At 42.5% G+C, this 16,987-nt stretch overlaps 1 protein-coding gene across 7 annotated transcripts in view; it reads left to right on the top strand.

Moving 5' to 3' along the window:
• The window catches only part of YAP1 (Yes associated protein 1), a 312,565-nt gene that overhangs the window by 250,542 nt on the left and 45,036 nt on the right, over positions 1–16,987 (top strand). For 4 of the 7 annotated variants that reach the window (XM_029602407.1, XM_029602408.1, XM_029602411.1 and 1 more), the window contains one exon: positions 10,017–10,204. In XM_029602407.1, coding sequence (XP_029458267.1) covers positions 10,017–10,204 — 188 coding nt within the window. The remainder of the gene's footprint in view (positions 1–10,016; positions 10,205–16,987) is intronic. The other 3 variants (XM_029602409.1, XM_029602412.1, XM_029602414.1) reach the window with 1 other exon arrangement.

Genomic DNA, 16,987 nt, shown 5'->3' on the forward strand with positions numbered 1-16,987 from the left:
GCTAGGTTGAAAGAACCTTGCCCAAATCTCATCTTGGAGTGAGTTTCCTCACTCCGAAGGCCAGCAAATCTTCACAAGAGACCACTGTTCTGTTCGTAGGTGTCATGTAGAATGTGAAAGTGGCCCCTAACCCCCTACACTCATACCTAAACCCCACCTCGAGTTACTAGGTGGGCCTACCATAGGGATACAAATACCTGCCTATGGGCCATGATATTATGGCCAGTCTCTCTCTCTCTCTCTCTCTCTCTCTCTCTCTCTCTCTCTCTCTCTCTCTCGTGTCTGGGATCATTACAAATGGTCCCCCAGTGGTTGAATGCAGGAAATACAACAGGTCTGGCACTTATCGCAGAATCTGAAATGGTATCGCAATTTGCACTAACTTAGCTCTTCGCACAGGTAATTAGCGCAAATTGCGATAAATACTATATTAGCATAAAACATGCCCTTTTTGCTATTGCATGCGGTACTTACCGCATTTTGATAAATCCAGGCCCAAATTTGTTAATCACATTCTATCAAAATCCCAGTGTGATTTGCAGTCACCGTAATAAACAATATAAATACCATACATATCTGTAAAACAAAAAATAATTAACATAAAATAGTAAATAATCAAATCAAGTCCACTGCCATAAAATTCAGCCACTTAACCCACCCCATAGCCAGCCAATGTAACCAAAATCTTGGGCAAACAGCCAAGATTTCAAAAGTTTACAAAATTGAGGTAAGTTATTAACAGATCTGATCTCCAAAGAACATTCTTTCTACGGTTTTAGAGCAGTCACCAAAAACTCCTAGTTCTGTTCCTCTAATCTTACATCCCAAACCCCTGGCATGCAAAAAAGGCCCAATTTAGAAGAACATAATAGCCTTGAAGGGACATAATAAGAAATCCTTTCAGAAAGATAATTTGTTGCCATATTATGAAGGGCTTTAAACAGAAAGAAGAGCATTTTAAACTAAATCCAAAATTGAATCAAGAGCCAGTGAATCTCCCTAGGAAACAGAGTAACAGAATCTGAGACCACAAGTCCTCCAGTCAACCTAGTTGCTGTATTTTGAATAAATTGAAGGTGTTTCAGCAGTCTCTTTGGTAAACCTCTAAAAAATGTTTTTGTAATCTATCCTAGATATACGAAGGATTGGACTACAAATTTCAAATCTTGCTACAAAAGAAAAGGTGCAATCTGACAATAACTTGTAAATAATATGAAGTCTTTACAACAGAAGATATGAGCCTGCTACACACCAAAACCTCACACTGTCTACTAAATAAACATTTGGGGGTATCTAGACAAATGGAAAAATCAGTCTCAGCTGCAGACTGGTCAACCCACAGCACTTTGATGATGTTAGCATTAAGTTTAAGGCCACTTGCCAGGCACCAAGTTGCTGTTTTCAAAAGGCAATAGATTTTTAAAAAATTGCTCCTCCACTCCCCCAGATTTAACTGGATATACTATTTGTACTTTTACAAAAAGATAACTAACCTTCAATAACCCTAATATTTTAAACAAACACCAAAAAAATGTTAGAGAAGGGGATAGAATTGACCTCTGTGGGTAGAAGAACCCAAGGTAATTGAGGCTTGTCCTTCAAATATGAAAAAAGTCACTGCAGTACCATCTTTCCAATTCCTAACACACTTAAACTGTGATTCATCATAGCAAAACTGGCAGAGTGATCCAGGAGGACCATACTTGACCTTCCCCATGATCCAAATTTCTTTGCAATTCGTCCAAAAGGGATGTAAATAATGTGTCATTGTTTAAAAAAAAACAACCCATTGAAAACCTGATTGAACCAATTCCTAACACACTTAAACTGTGATTCATCATAGCAAAACTGGCAGAGTGATCCAGGAGAACCATTATTGACCTTCTCCATGATCAAAATTTCTTTGCAGTTCGTCCAAAAGGGATGTAAATAATTTGTCATTGTTTAAAAAAAACAAAAAAACCATTGAAAACTGTCTAAAGAACCATGAGAGGACAGAAATTCAACCACCAGAAATGCAACTTTTTGAAAAAGCTCTTCTCTAACAAAAGAGAGGTTAGAGATACGTTGATTCGTTATTCTTATCCAGTGGGTTAAGATGATCCTTCTTGAACTATGGTTTAACTACTGCTTTCTTGAATGATTCAGGGAAAAATCCCCAACACCAAAGATGCATTAAAGAGAATCACTAGTATTTACAGGAGAGATCATTTTGCTGCTTTCAGATAGCTTGCTGGGTAAGCTTCTAGTTCAGATCAAGCAATCCTCATAGTCCTCAAAACTAGTTTCAAAGATGGCGTATTAATCAAACGAGCAAGTGGGGTCAAACATAGCTTTAATGTGAGTTTTCTAAAGTTTTATTCTTCACACAATGCCCCCAACTTAACTTCTGGCTATGGATTAATTCTGAATACCTGGAACTGTTTGGCAAGGCAGTGAAGTATCTGATACATTTAGCCATGACACCCTGTTAGGAAAGGGAATGTTTGCTGAAATCAAGTACTGAAGTAGATGGGATGTGGAACCAAAAATAAGGCTGTGAAATCCTGGTTTTGAAGTCAGAGAGAGCACCATCCTTCTCAGTTAGGGGTAGATTTTCAAAGGGTTGCGCGCGTAAGATACGCGTGCAACCCTGGAAAACCTACCCCTGCCTCCCCCTGCGCGCGCCGAGCCTATCTTGCATAGGCTCGGTGGCGCGCTCAGGCGCGCATGTTATAAAATCGGGCGTAGATTTGTTTGCACCGGGATACGCAAACAAATCTACGCCCGCGCGCATGTTATAAAATCTGGCCCTTAATGTACAGTGAGTGTGTTCTTGCACATTTACTGCTGTGCTTTATCATTTTGTGTATTCAGTTTATATCAGAATTTGAAAGAACTGTAATAGTGATTATAATATAAACATTACAGAATTCTGGTATGTATTATTCCTTTGTTAGTACATTAATCACTTTTCCCATATATGGCATATATAATAACTATCAAAAATTAAATAGAAGCATGTGGTTGTCCACAAAACTTTAGAAAATTTAAAAAGGAGTCTGAACTCAAAAAGCAGGGAACTCTTTCCTAGGTGGATGTGAGGGCCTCCTTGTCCGTTGTAGCAAGTTGTGCGAGTATTTCATTGTTGTGTGTTTGTAGATAATGGATACCTTGTTCCCATAATTGACTCCTTTTCTGCACTTGGAATGCATCAGAGGATCACTTCCCCAAAGCAGTTGTCAAGGGCACCAGTGGACCTTTGAAAATAAGGTTTCAGTGTCTAGATTACACGTGCAACTTCTTACCATTGCATGGTATCACCATTAGACAGTTTGCTTTTGCAAGAAGATGCAGGCTGGAAGCTAAGAGATTTGTTGCTGAAAATTCAGCTGAAGAAGTAAACACAAGTGATGTGGGAATATCAGAGACTTCACGTTCTAACAGCACATCAGCTGAATATTTGAAGGCAAGCGTGGAAGGGAGTGTCTTGGAAAGAATGTGTGTGTTATAAAAGTGCATTTTCTAATGTAGTTATCTCTGATTTGGTTTCAGGACTTGTAAAATATAAATCTGAGGATTCCTGTGGTGCCCTTGCCAGATAATCCTTTTTATTCCATCTTGTTAGCCTTCCAAGATAGTTGTGTATCACTTCAGAAATTCATATAGAAGCTGGCCCTGAATATCTCTTCAAGTCTGATTACTCCAAGCAAAACAAGTACTCTGGATTCTACATTTGTAATTGATAAATAGCTCTACCCAGTATTTTTACAGCATTAAAATAACATTTTTTTAAGTATACATGCAAGTACCACTATTAGTATACGTAGAACTCAGTCCCAATGAAAGTCAAATTTTGAAGATATGGTAGGCTTGGCAAAAAAAGGTAGTACCAACTGATATCACAGGAGGTTGAAAGAATCTCTAAGGCTGCCTCTGTATGTGAAAGATATTTGCTCTGTACATGCATGACTGACTAAGCAGTTATGTGTTCCGCATTAACTGCACAACATCTCATGCCAAAATCCGTCAGATGTACTTGCTTGCTTCTAGTTCAGGACATAATTCCCACTTTTCTTTCCCATATATTGTATGTCTGAGTAGTTAACATAGCTCACTAAGTAATCTGTTTTGTTTTATGATTAATCGGTGAGTAATTTCCTGAGGGAAAGTTAAAAAATAATCGAGAAAGCATTCATCAGTCTTCTCTGCTCTGTATAATAAAATTACTGATTGTATTAAACTAATTTTTTTCTTGCATGTGACAAAAATGTAATGTTTTAGGGTGAATGTAAACTGCATATAGTAATCTTATTTACAATACTGTTCTTCTGTTTAGTGTTCTAGAACTTAGCGACTGAAAGACTTTATTAAAGAGTACTAAAATAAAAGAGTATTTTTGTATGTAAAAGCTGTCTTTAGAACTTGAATAGTTATTTTTCTTCCGTCTTCAATGTATAAATTTTAATTTGGTTGAAAAGTAATTTTCACTAATCATTAACTTGAAATCTGAAGCCCTGTAACTTATTGTAGCAAATGGAGACCCTACCCAGCCTAACGAGTACAAGAGGAAGGTAGCAGCTTCTGAATTTACTGTTGATAAATAAACATGTGATATTCTGGCTTTTCCTAAAGGTAAGCACAAAGCAGGTTACATAACATTTAAGAACATTGAGCACATAAAAAGGTAATACAGGTAGTACAACATACAGATAAGAAGTAGATTGCAAGTATGTAAAATATAAAATAGGTAACAGTGGGGTGCATAGAGTGGCAATAAAAAGGGTAAAATTACATACAGAAAATGCATAAATGAGGTTAAGTAAGTTAAACACCAAAGATATGATATAAATTAAGAAATAATTGGGAAGAAATGGCCCAGAAGTGGATGAATTTTTTGGGACTTGTGGTCAGACAAAGTTTAATTAGGTAAAACGTGCTAGGCATAACAAACATAGCAAAACTGTTATAAGAAAATATATTACAAAGGTACAATCCAGCTGCACTACAAGTAAAAATGTCATTAAATATTGTGAAGTTTAAGCACCTGAGAAAATAACTTTTATACCACTTAAAATCTACCCCTTAATCTTCATTTTTAATACAAAACATGCCAGGAATTTGTTGCTAGAAGAAGTGGCTAAGGTAAATAGTATTACAATATTTTTAAAAGATTTGGATAAGTTTCTGGAGAACAGATCCATTAGCAATTATCAGCTAAATAAACCTGGGAAATTGGTATCTTATTTCTGGGAATGAGCAGCATGGAATAGACTTCCATCCCCCCCCCCCCGCCCCCCAAATTAGGATCTGCCAGGTGCTTCCTAGTGACCCAGATTGGCCATTGTCAAAGACAGGATGCTGTACTTGATGGACTATTGATTTGATCCAGCATGGCATTTTGTGTATTTGTAGCTTTTCATAATTTGACTTGCTTAATTATTTTTACCTGGTTCTGAACTAAACACTGTAAAGGTATTGTAAGTGCTGTTGAGCAGCAGCTTTAAACAAACTACAAATTTCTGTTGATAATGGCAGTATTAGAACATTCTTATTTACTCAGTGTCAGACCGATATAGTAAGGACGCGTAAGAAAAAGTGCAGCAGTCCTGGGCGCCCGCTCGTTTGTCGAGCGCACATCTTGGTTCACAAGCCGCTCAATTCAGTAATCAAATTAGACACAAATCCAATCGGCGTCCAAAGCACGTCAATGAAGTGGTAGGCATTCACACTCCATTTTACTGTATAGAGCGGTATGCAGTACCTACACAGAATCCAGGGTGCGCTGGTACCTGTCATTTCAAATGTCATGTGAAATGTTATTTCACCAGGTAAGTGGATGGTTCTTTTCTACAGACCATGCTGCCTTGAGCGCCCGGCCGGACGTCCAAGCCACGACCTTGGACGTCCGGCCGGGCGCTCAAGGCAGTGGTGCCTCCAGTCATGGACGCCCGGATACAGGCGGGAAGGTCCATGAACGGACGCCGCGACCTTGGAAATCCAAGGTCGTGGCTTCCATTCATAGACCTTCCCGCCTGTAGGCCCCGCTGCCTTGAGCGCCCGGCTGGACGTCCAAGCCGCAACCTTGGACGTGCGGCCGGGCGCTCAAGGCAGCGGGGCCTCCGATCATGGACGCCCGGATACAGGCGGGAAAGTCCGTAAACGGACGCTGCGACCTTGAACGTCAGAGGTCATGGCTTCCGTTCATGGACCTTCTTGCCTGTAGGCCCCACTGCCTTGAGCGCCTGGCCGGACGTCCAAGCTGCGACCTGTCTGGCCGGGCGCTCAAGGCAGTGGGACCTCCGTAGAGATGTCCGTATAGGCGTCCGTAGAGACGTCCATGTCTCCGCTGGACCCCGGAGCCTCAGGACGCCTAGCAGATGCCATCTCTCCGGTGTCCGTAGGTGAGTCCATGTCCAGAGCCTCAGAGACGTACAGTTTAACCCTAGCCTGGCGCGGCTCCCATCTAACGCCAGGGACAGGGTAGGCAGTAAATATTCAGGTTAAAGACGCGGTAAATAAGCTGGTTAAAAGGGCGATAATTTGGGCACACGTTACTGTATCGGAGGGAATAGCTAATCCGATCATTAACATATATACATGCGGCGGACGGAAACGAATACGTGTCCTTTTCGGGAAGCGGTAAGGACACGTAAAAGCCGATACTGAATCGCGGGTACGCCGTACACGTTCAAAACGTGCGTCCAAAGCGGGTTAAAAACCGGGTAACCTCGGCTGCGCTTTACCGTATCGGCCCGTGTGTGAATTGCATATCCATTCATAAATTGTCTTTAATTTGTATGCACAATTCCCTTTTTTAAGGATTTTGTGGTCCATTAGTTTCTTCCATCTCCTGTTGGACTTCCAGCTCAATAGGAAATGATCCCTACTGGGGCTGCACCACCATGAGCAATTACCTGTAGTTACTGCCCCCCCTCCCCCCCCCCCCCCCCAAAAAAAAATCAAGTGCAACTCCTTCCAGAACCCAATTTTCATGGAGCAGGATCCTGACCATTCGGTATTACCCTTGTGCAATAGTTGAGCCTCCATTCCCTCACTCTATTTCCAGCTTGCCTGTGGAACATTAACCTAGCTCGGAAGTTAAACCTATTCCTCACTCAGGGTAGAGCACACCACTATCACTTAGCCATTAGATTGACCCTTATGCATGACCAGTGTGTTTCCTTTTATTTAACTTCAACAAATAACATTCCAAAAGCAAGGAAGTGCAGGAGGTTTCTCATCGAAAGCAGCCATGTCTGATGGTGAGTTCTACCTCCCTGACTCAGTAGTGTACTGTCTCCAGAAGTCCAGTTTGGTCTGGAGACTTTGACTTTCACCACGAGGTAGCAAAGGAGGATATTCATTCCCTTATGAAGCTGAACCCCATGTTGTCCTCTACACTCTTAAACGTGCAGAGTTAGAGAAGAGAATAACTGAAGTATTTGCTTAAGTTGCCATTCAGCACCTTGACTCCCTTTCACTTACTGAACCATCCTCTTTGGTGCTGAATGTACTGGTATTGACACTGGTTTGGCAACCCAAACCTATCTTGGCACCATCCATACTAAGTCGCTTGAATGGGTTCAGATCAGGATGCCACTCTAGCCCTCAGCATTGCTTGGATCTAGTGCCCAAAGAGCTGAATTTTAGGCTACAGCTCCAGAGTCGGTATAATCCCAAACTTTCCTTCAGCCAATGTTATTAAATCCTAGGGTTATGGGATACCTGTTGGTCAAGTACTGTACTGAAGAAAAATATTCGGCTAATCTCCCATTTTGGCTTCCTCCACCACTGGTTTCTTCCTGAAGACTTTTTCTTTCCTGCTTTTGCTCAGAGAGTGGCTAAGGCTGTCCCCTTTGGATTGTAATTTCATTAGATATTGAAAAGGCTTTTGATTGCATAGAATGGGAATATGAGGATTTGAATTTCTTATGCAAATAAGTATGCTATATGAGACTACTAAAGCAAGGTTATTGGTGGTGATAATGTCTCAGATTCATTTGTGCCAGTTAGAGAGTCTAGATTGGGATGTTCCATATCTCCATGTTTTAACTTAGTGCTAGATGCTCTAGCAATTGCAAACTGAAGAAAATGGATTCAGTGTTGCTGATGCTTGTAAATTATCCGGCTATGAGGATGGAAAAAAAAAGTATGTTTGACACAAACATGAAGCTGTTACAGGCAATAAATATGGTAGACTTAGAAAATGTCATGAAATCTGGAAACATGTAGATTGTGCATTCCAGGTGCTATAATTGCAATCTTTATTATAGCATTAGGCAAAATGTTCTGCAACATAATAGTATCCTCCCCAATGAGTTAGTTATGCTTACTAAATGGAAATTGTATAAAATGTTTCTTTGTGTTAATATATTTTTATTGTATATACAATGTAATTGTAAAATGTTTATATCTGGTACACTATCAGAGAACTGAGAGTTGGGTGGCCTGGTGCAGCAGAGAGTTCTGGGTTGACTGGGGCGCTGCTAGGGGCAAGGGAGTAAGTCATGTCACAATTGTCACATTGTAACTGAATTTGGGGCATGTGATTGCAGGATTCTGAAAGAAGCCCTAGTGCAGGGCTTCCTAAATCTGCCACAATGAATAGGCACAAGTTAAAATTTGAATATATTGGTGACACCAGTCTTTGAAAATGTATCTCATGTATATTCATTGTGGCTATCCTGAAAGCCCAACTGGCAGTAGAGGGTCATTAGGATAGATTTGGGAAGCTGTCTTGATGCATAGCCCAAGTTGAGGAATGTCACTGCAGTGATTAAACTAAAGTAAGTTGGAAGGTGATATAAAATAGGAGAGAAAATTCCTGGGTAACTGCAAATGAAAGCTCATAGCACCAGATTATAGCTCTGTTTTGGAGTAAGCAAGAAGTCCAAAGGAACAAGAGGAAATGCTGGATCAAAAATAGATTTAACATGTGCCTACAGAAAATGATGGCAGATAAGGACCATATCTTTTTATTAAATTTATTTTGGCTCGGAAGATTTCATCTGCTCCTTTTGGCTTCTAGCTCAGTTAGAACTGCCATGAGCCTTCATTTTTTCCTCCTGTTTTTATATCTCCTGCCAAGGGTCACAAAACTCAGCTACTCCTGAACCTACTTGACATGGAACCTAAATATGACCACTAGGATGGACAGTGAAAAGAATCTGGGCATATGTGGGAAAGTTGGATTTTTACTCACCTTGAAATTAGTTGGGAGAGGGGATTTTTAGAGGAAACTCAACTGAGAAATTTCAGCATATGATGTAGTAGAATAAATCACCATGGTAGGCACTAATGCACTTTTCCTGCATATTATCACCAGCAAACTATGCAAAAGGAAACAGGAATAGGCCCACTCAATGGTGGCACCAATCTACTGGAAAGGCACGTTGATGCCTACACTGCAAGCCTCTCCCCTTCCTTCTTGATCCTAGGACACTGATCTCAAGTTTAGCAAGTCTGGGAAATGAAAAAGAATATATATATATATATATATATATATATATTTATTTATTTTTTTGGCTAATGCATATGGTCCCAAAATTTCATGTCATCCTTCAATACTAATGTGTTATCTATATTGTATTAACTCAGACGACAAGGCCTTACTACACCAACTATTTTGAGCATTGCGAACCTTTCTCTGTTATCCACATCTTTTCAATAGCAGTTCTAGCTAGTGTCTAAAAGCTAAGCATTGGGTAGTCAAGCTATTTTCTATAAAAGCTAGCATTTTTAATACCTACAGTGTTCTCTTCCTAAATATTTGAGAAAACATAAGGTCACTTCCTTCCTTTCTGTGGACTTAGCTGCAGTATTAAAATGGCGCTCATGCAATGTTAAACCAGACTATAAGAACATTTTAAAGTAGGGCTAAATGGAAGTATATAACTTTCTTAAGATAATTGGCATTACTGGCTTTTGTTTATCTATGTTTTGTTTTATTTTACCCAGATTTGGTTGAATTTCTTACTCATACCTTAACTTTTTTTAAATTTTAATTGTATTTTAATATATCTTTCTTTTTTCAGCTGTAAACCAACAAAGACTCAGTCAGAGTGCGCCAGTGAAACCAGCATCAGCATCTCAGAGCCCACAAGGTGGAGTGATTGGAGGAGGCTCCAACCAGCAGCAACAGATGAGACTGCAGCAGCTGCAAATGGAAAAAGAAAGACTCAGATTGAAGCACCAAGAACTGCTTCGGCAGGTGAGGCCACAGGTTAGAAACTGATTTTCACTTTCTTTTTGGTTGTGTGTTGTGGTGGTGAGTTTCACAGTCCAAATCTAAAACCAAAAGAACTGATTGAATGATGTTGACAATATCTGGTACCTATGGGGAATGTGTGGGTGTAGTTAAGGAGGCTTCTTAGGATAAAGAGATTAGTTTTGCTCAGTTAATCCCCGATCACTTTAATTATTGCAGTTTTAGATTATAAACTCTGGTTTGTAAGTCACATAATGCACCATCCCAAAGGTCAAAAAGCACGCAAAGGTATTCTTGAATCTGGGCCTCTTACAGGTAAGTCACATTGCTAGTTAGGTCTTGCTTTGCAGACTGAGGTGATTTTGTAAACAGTGAAATGTTTTGATATTTGGTGTTCCTGGTGGATGCTACCTCCAAAATAAATGAGAAAATAACATCATAACAGATGTGTTCTGATGGAAGCAAACATTCTTTAGAATTTTCAGCATTGTTCAGGTTTTTCCTTTTCTTCTCAGTTATCGTCAGCAGGCATTTTGAAGTGTGCTGGGATTTATAGAATATCTAAGTGTTGGTCCTTCTACATCTTTGTAAATAAATTTTGAATTCTCATATCCAGCAATGTGTGACTTTGAGCCAGGTTTGTCAGATCAGATGTCTCAGGTTCATCAGTTTGGGTGCCTCTCTGTACCCAGCTGTTATGGTTAAGCGGTGTTTGGGTGGATCCTTGGGTACTGTGGCAGATGACCACGCCCACAGGGAGAAGCCACAGTACTAGGCTAGACTCAGAACGCACAAACACAGTTAGTTCTTTATTATACAGCTTGAAGAGTACCACCAGAGGTGGCAGTAGTGAGTCAGTCTGGTGGTTGCAGTCTCAGGAACCTCGGCAGAGAGAGCCCTTCTCACCCTGTTGGTCTTGGAAGGTTCTGAAGCAGGTTTCCCAGCAAGGAAGTACTGTAGATGAGATTGACTGAGAATTAGAGTACTCACTAGGTGTTTGCTGTAGGTATGCGATTCCACCAGGTGTAGAAGAAAGTACAGGCACGGAGGTTAGCAGTTACCCCGTAGGGCACAGAGGGAGCTTCCAGCGGCAGCACGGAAGCAGCAGAGTAGCGTAGACAGGAATGGAAACGAGTCCAGATTCAAGTCCTTGCTAACTCAACAAGCTAGCAAATTAGAATAGGTTATATACCCAGATGGTGTGATGTCAGCAAGGGGGAACACCCCCGAGGTTCACGCCAAGGTTGGCATAACGACGTGGGTGACGCGCACGCACCCTAGTAGTACCTGGGAGGAGCATGGCGGGAGGCTCCACCATAGCCGTTCCGGAGACGCCGGAGAGGTCGGCTTGTAAACACGGCGGTAGCCATCTTTCCTGGGTGAGCGGGAGGAGCCGTGAATAAGGTGAGGCAAACAGGGCGAAGCCGTCTAGCACCGACGGACGCAACACCAGCTATGTGACTCTTATGGCATGTCAGGCAGCAAAAGTCCCTACCTATTTCCTATTGACAAGCTTTGAGATAATTTGAGCGTTTGGATTGGGGCAGTTTTATTTAGTGGCATTGCTTACCTGACCCTCCAGACAAGTTTAAGGCGGGGTACAAGAAAAAACATACATAATAAAAACAAAAAATTAAAAAATAAACAAGATTACAGTCCAACCAGATACCACAGAAAGTGGTTCAGAGAATGGATACAAAATAATTGGGAGTTGTCAATTCATGTTACAGACTAAGAATGCTTCTTGAATTACCATGCTGATGACCAGTTGGAATACAGATAAGCTTAATAGAGAGGATGGAAGTGAGAGCCTATCACAAATTAGAATTTACCTCATTTATAAACAGCAGTGCAAATAGGAAATAAAGTTCAAATCTACATAGCTATGTGTTTAATATTTTTGTTTTTACTTTCTTTTTCCAGAAAAAGAAAGGGGGAAATGAAAATATAAAGGAGAAATAAGAAAAATAATAAAGAAAAAACCATAAAAAGTACTTCTCTGTACTGATCCTTATACAACACTATGAATCAGTCAAAACTGGTGAAGATGTAATCATCTTCCGAGCATTAAGAAAGGATTGTAATTGCTCAGGTGCATAAAAAACAAACATCTCAGAATGAAACTTCACAAAACATTTGCAAGGATAGTGTAATACATATGTCGCACCCAACTCAAGGGTGTCTTTCCTGAGAGCTAAGAAATCCTTTCGTCTTTGCTGAGTAAGCCTCTAAATATCTGGAAAAGTTCTTAGATTCCGCCCAAAAAAAGGAGAATTCAAATTTTTAAAGTATAAAGACATAACTTTAGATAAATCTGTATCAACCACAAAAGATAATAATAAAGAGGCCCTTTCTATGATTTCTGGTCCAGATGTGTTATGATCAGAGGTGTGGACCCTTGGTCCGGCGATGTCTGATTAGGCCACTGTCGGTAGGCGAGGCCGATCCTCGGGATTGCAGGTAGGACTGAAGAAGATCTGGATGCAGGCGCCTCCTGCTGGTCGTGTAATCCAGATGCTGGCGCCTCTAGCGGGTCAAAAAAACAATAGCTGACGCCTTCAGCGGGTCGAGGAGCCAACCCCAAGGATCTCACAGAAGTCCAGTCCAGAAGTCGAGAGCCAGGGAGGTCCGCAGCCAGGCCAGGAGTCGAGAGCCAGAGATGTCCGCAGCCAGTCCAGGGGTCGAGAGCCAGAGATGTCCGCAGCCAGTCCAGGGATCGAGAGCCAGAGAGTATCGTCGCCAAGCCAGGGATCAAAAACCAGGAGAAACATCAGCCGGTCCAGGAATCAAACACAGGAAGACAATCAGGAACCAGGAACAGAACAAACTCAAGAGCCAAGAAGTCAAGGCAAGGTCTGAGGGTACAGACCTTGCTTAAATAGTCTCCAGCCAATAAGGATGCAGCAGGAAGGAGCCAGCTCACATCCTGTGAGTGTTCCTTTAATTACAAGCCAGAGCCGCCTGCGTGGCCCTAGCAGCTGTTAGGGGGCGGAGCTTAGCCGCGCGGGGAGAAACGCCGCGGCCATCTTGGGGAATCAGCGGCTGCTGCCGCTGAAGAAACATACGAAGTCCGCCTCAGTGCCGACGGTCCGACTGGCCCCTGGGGACAGCGGTAGGTCCTGGTCGCTGCTTGCAGCGGCCGGTATTCATAACAAGATGATTCTAGAAAATCAGTGAGGTTCAAAGGAGGAACTTGAGTTTGACAAGGGACACCAGCAGAAGCTTGAGGAGATGAAGATAGAAAAGTTATTTTGCTAAGAGAAAAAAATTCTTCAGATGTAATACCCAAAACTTGAAAATATTTTTTTAAGATAACCATAAAAAGTTCACCCAAAATCTTAGGAAAATTCAAAATCCTAAGATTAAGTCAATGAAATGAATTCTTCAACATTTCAAGCCTGCAAGATAACATTCCACTGTCTCGAATAGACATGGATTTAATCCCCTGGATTTTAGCAATATCCTGTTGAACTACAGCAAGTTGTCGTGAATGCTCATTGATATTTTCATATTGGTCCACCAAAGGATCAAATTGGGAAACCACAGAGTCCACGTTAAGAACAGATAAAGACAAAATCTTAGAAAAATTCTCTATTAATTCCCAAAGTGATTCAAGTGTGATAACCACTGGCTTTTGAGACATCTGAAAGAGTTCCTGTGGGGTTGGGGCAACTGATAAAGAAGCAACATCAAGATTTAAAATCCCCCACCCTCTTACCAACACAGTACCTTCAGAGGAGGAAAAGAAGGAAGCAGTACCAACCACAGCCGATCTATCAGACGCCATTAAATTTGGAACTAAAGACTCTGTAACCTCATCGGCTCCCACCCGCTCAATGTCAGCACCAGTGAGTCTCTTGGCGTCTCTGCAGCCGCAACAGAGATGACGCGTCGTTCTGGCGGTGGAGGGTTCAGTTCTTGGGGCCTGAGGGAAACCTCATCTCCAGGAAGAACCAATGCTCCCTCGCCGGCAACTTCAATGGGGAGCTCACCCCAGAGCGATACAGGGTCTCCAGAAGACGCGAAAGATAGAATCGTCTGCTGACCAGGTATCAATAAGGGTTTGGTGGGGAAAACCCTGATTTTCCCCTTCCTTTTCAGAGCCATAGTAAATATAGGAAAAAAAAATAACAGAGGAAATGGAGCACAGCAGAATCATGTTTGACTCACGGCCATATTGTTTTCCCCACCCTCCAGACAACGGATGCTTTGTCCTTTTTGTTGGGGAACAGATCTGCAGGCATATCAGATACCTCTGCTACTGAAAACTGTAACAAAACCCAAAAGGATGGGTGAACCAGTAGGATTCCCTTTCCTTCAGGAGTTATCAGGGAACCAATTTGGTTGGAAAATTCTACAACTCTGATCCTACAAAATCCTAGAATACTGCATAATCCAAACAGTCCAGTCTTCTGGCCTCACAGCCTGGATGCTGAGTGTGACATAAGAACACAAACACCTTATGGGTCAGACCTAGGATCTATCAAGCCAGTATTCTTTTTCCATCAGTGGCCAATCCAGGTCACGAGTACCTGGCAGGATCCCAAATTGTAGATAGATCCTATGCTGCTGTTGCCCAGGGATAAGCAGTGGCTTTCCTCAAGTGTGCCTGGTTAATAAGTTTATGGACTCTTTCTCCTGCAACTTGTCCAAACCCAGGTATACTAATTGCCTTTACCAAATCTGGCAGTGAATTCCAGAGCTTAATTGTACCTTGAATGACAAAATATTTTCTATGATTTGTTCTAAAAATGTTTAGTACTTGCATGGAGTGTCCTTCTAGTCTTTGTATTTTTTGAACGAGTAAACAACTGATTCACATTTACCTGTTCTAATGCACTCATGATTTTGTTGACCTCTATCATATCTCCTCTCAACTATCTCTTCTCCAAGTTGAAGAGCCCTATCATTTTTAGCATTTCCTCATAGGTGAGCCACTCCATTCCCTTAATCATTTTGGTGACCCTTCTGTATATCATTGTTCCTTCATATTCTCCAATGGAATGTCTTGGTTCTTTTTGGCTACTAGGAAAAAATCCACCAGGAGGTCTTATGGTTTTAAATAGAAGGTTTGCATCTGGTATGAAAGCAAGGCCCTAGATCTCTTCTCTGAGGGCAGCGGATGTTAGGTCCTGTCAGGTGGGTGACATCATCCTGCAGAGCCTGGTTGGTGAACCTTATCTTAATGCTTCTAGAAGCTTTTGGCATTGTCTGAGCATATGCCTTGTTATGCATGCCATCCGCAGCAGACCCGCAGTGCGGCCCTCTCACCTTTCTACACAGACTCCAGCTTCTGGTTCCTCCTCACTAGCGGCGGTGGGCTGCCTGCTCTGATCTTGGGCCACCCCTGGTGCCTTCAGCTCCACCACAGTTCCCAGTGACTCAGCTCAAGATGCCATTGCTCGTGGGGCCTCTCTGCGTGGCCCACGGAGAGACGCCACTACCCACGCCTCCCTATGCGCGAGCTTCACTGAACCCTTTGAAGGGCCCGCGGAGAGAACCTGGCCGCAGCCCTGGATGATGATGTCAAACTCTTCAGTGTATTTAAGCTCAAGCCTCGCTCCATAGCGTTGCCTTTGCAACAGGTCTCCTCGCTCCTCGAGTACTCGTTGCTAATAGAGAATAGTCTCTGCGCCTTGTTCCTGATCCTCGTTGTTCCCGGTTCCTGTTCTACTCGTTCTTGTCCTGTCTTATGTGTTGGATTGACTGCACGGATATCAACTTTGCTTTGCCTGACCACGCTTCTGCCTGTCTCCAGACCCAGACCTCCGCTATGCCTGACCACGCTTCTGCCTGTCTCCAGACCCAGACCTCCGCTATGCCTGACTACACTTCTGCCTATCTCCAGACCCAGACCTCCGCTATGCCTGACTACACTACTGCCTTTCTCCAGACCTTGATCATTACTTTGATTGACTCTCGCTATTGACTTCTCCGTGTTCATATCTCAGCATTGCTTGCCACGACCCCTGCTTGCTACCAGCCCTGATCCTAGCCTGTCATTGACGCCTCTCCTAGCCTATTCCCTGGATGTGGACTTATTAGGCTCAGCCTACCTTTGTTCGAGCGCCCTCAGCCAACCTCAGTTCCATTGGCACCCGAGTTCCAATACCGTACCCAGTCCAAAGTAGGACTATGCCACCTATCGTCTGCTGTCTCTGGGCTGAACCAACCACTCTTGCTAACCAACCTCGAGACCCACCTAAGTCCTGCCGGCCCCGGCACCCAAAGGCTCAACCCGCAGGGAACGAGGGCTGGTATAGGTGAAGCTCCAGCGGCCTCTGCCTATCAGCCCACTCTACCTGCTGACGGTGGGGACCTGTAGGTCCCTACCTACAGGTTGTGTCAACTGCACCTTGGCCCAAGGGTCCACCTCCGACACAACATGCCTGCTGTCATGGTGTCACGGAAATCATGCAGGGTCCCTTTGGTTCATTTTCAGAGGACCCAAAGTTGCCTGTTTTTTATCTGAAGAGAAATGGTTGTAGTTTGGCATGTTTTCATCATGGAGTACCTCAGTTCATCTTAGCTCCCCTCTTTTAGATTCATTAGGTAGACTTTTCAGTCATTCTTATCCCAAATAGAGAAAAGGACCAAAAGCTACAAGTGCCCTCAATGCAGATGCTTCATGTCTATAATGGATTCGTGTGATAAATATGTACTCTGCCTGTGTGAAGAACAAGACATCTGAGTGTTCAGCATGCAGCAAAATAATTCTCTCAGGACATTGTTCCCATCTGGAGCTCCTGGAAAATCTTAGGCCAAACATGTTTTTCCTGATCTGTATTTGAGGCATCA

Source organism: Rhinatrema bivittatum, chromosome 5 (genome assembly GCF_901001135.1).
Source record: "Rhinatrema bivittatum chromosome 5, aRhiBiv1.1, whole genome shotgun sequence".
Taxonomy (NCBI): domain Eukaryota; kingdom Metazoa; phylum Chordata; class Amphibia; order Gymnophiona; family Rhinatrematidae; genus Rhinatrema; species Rhinatrema bivittatum.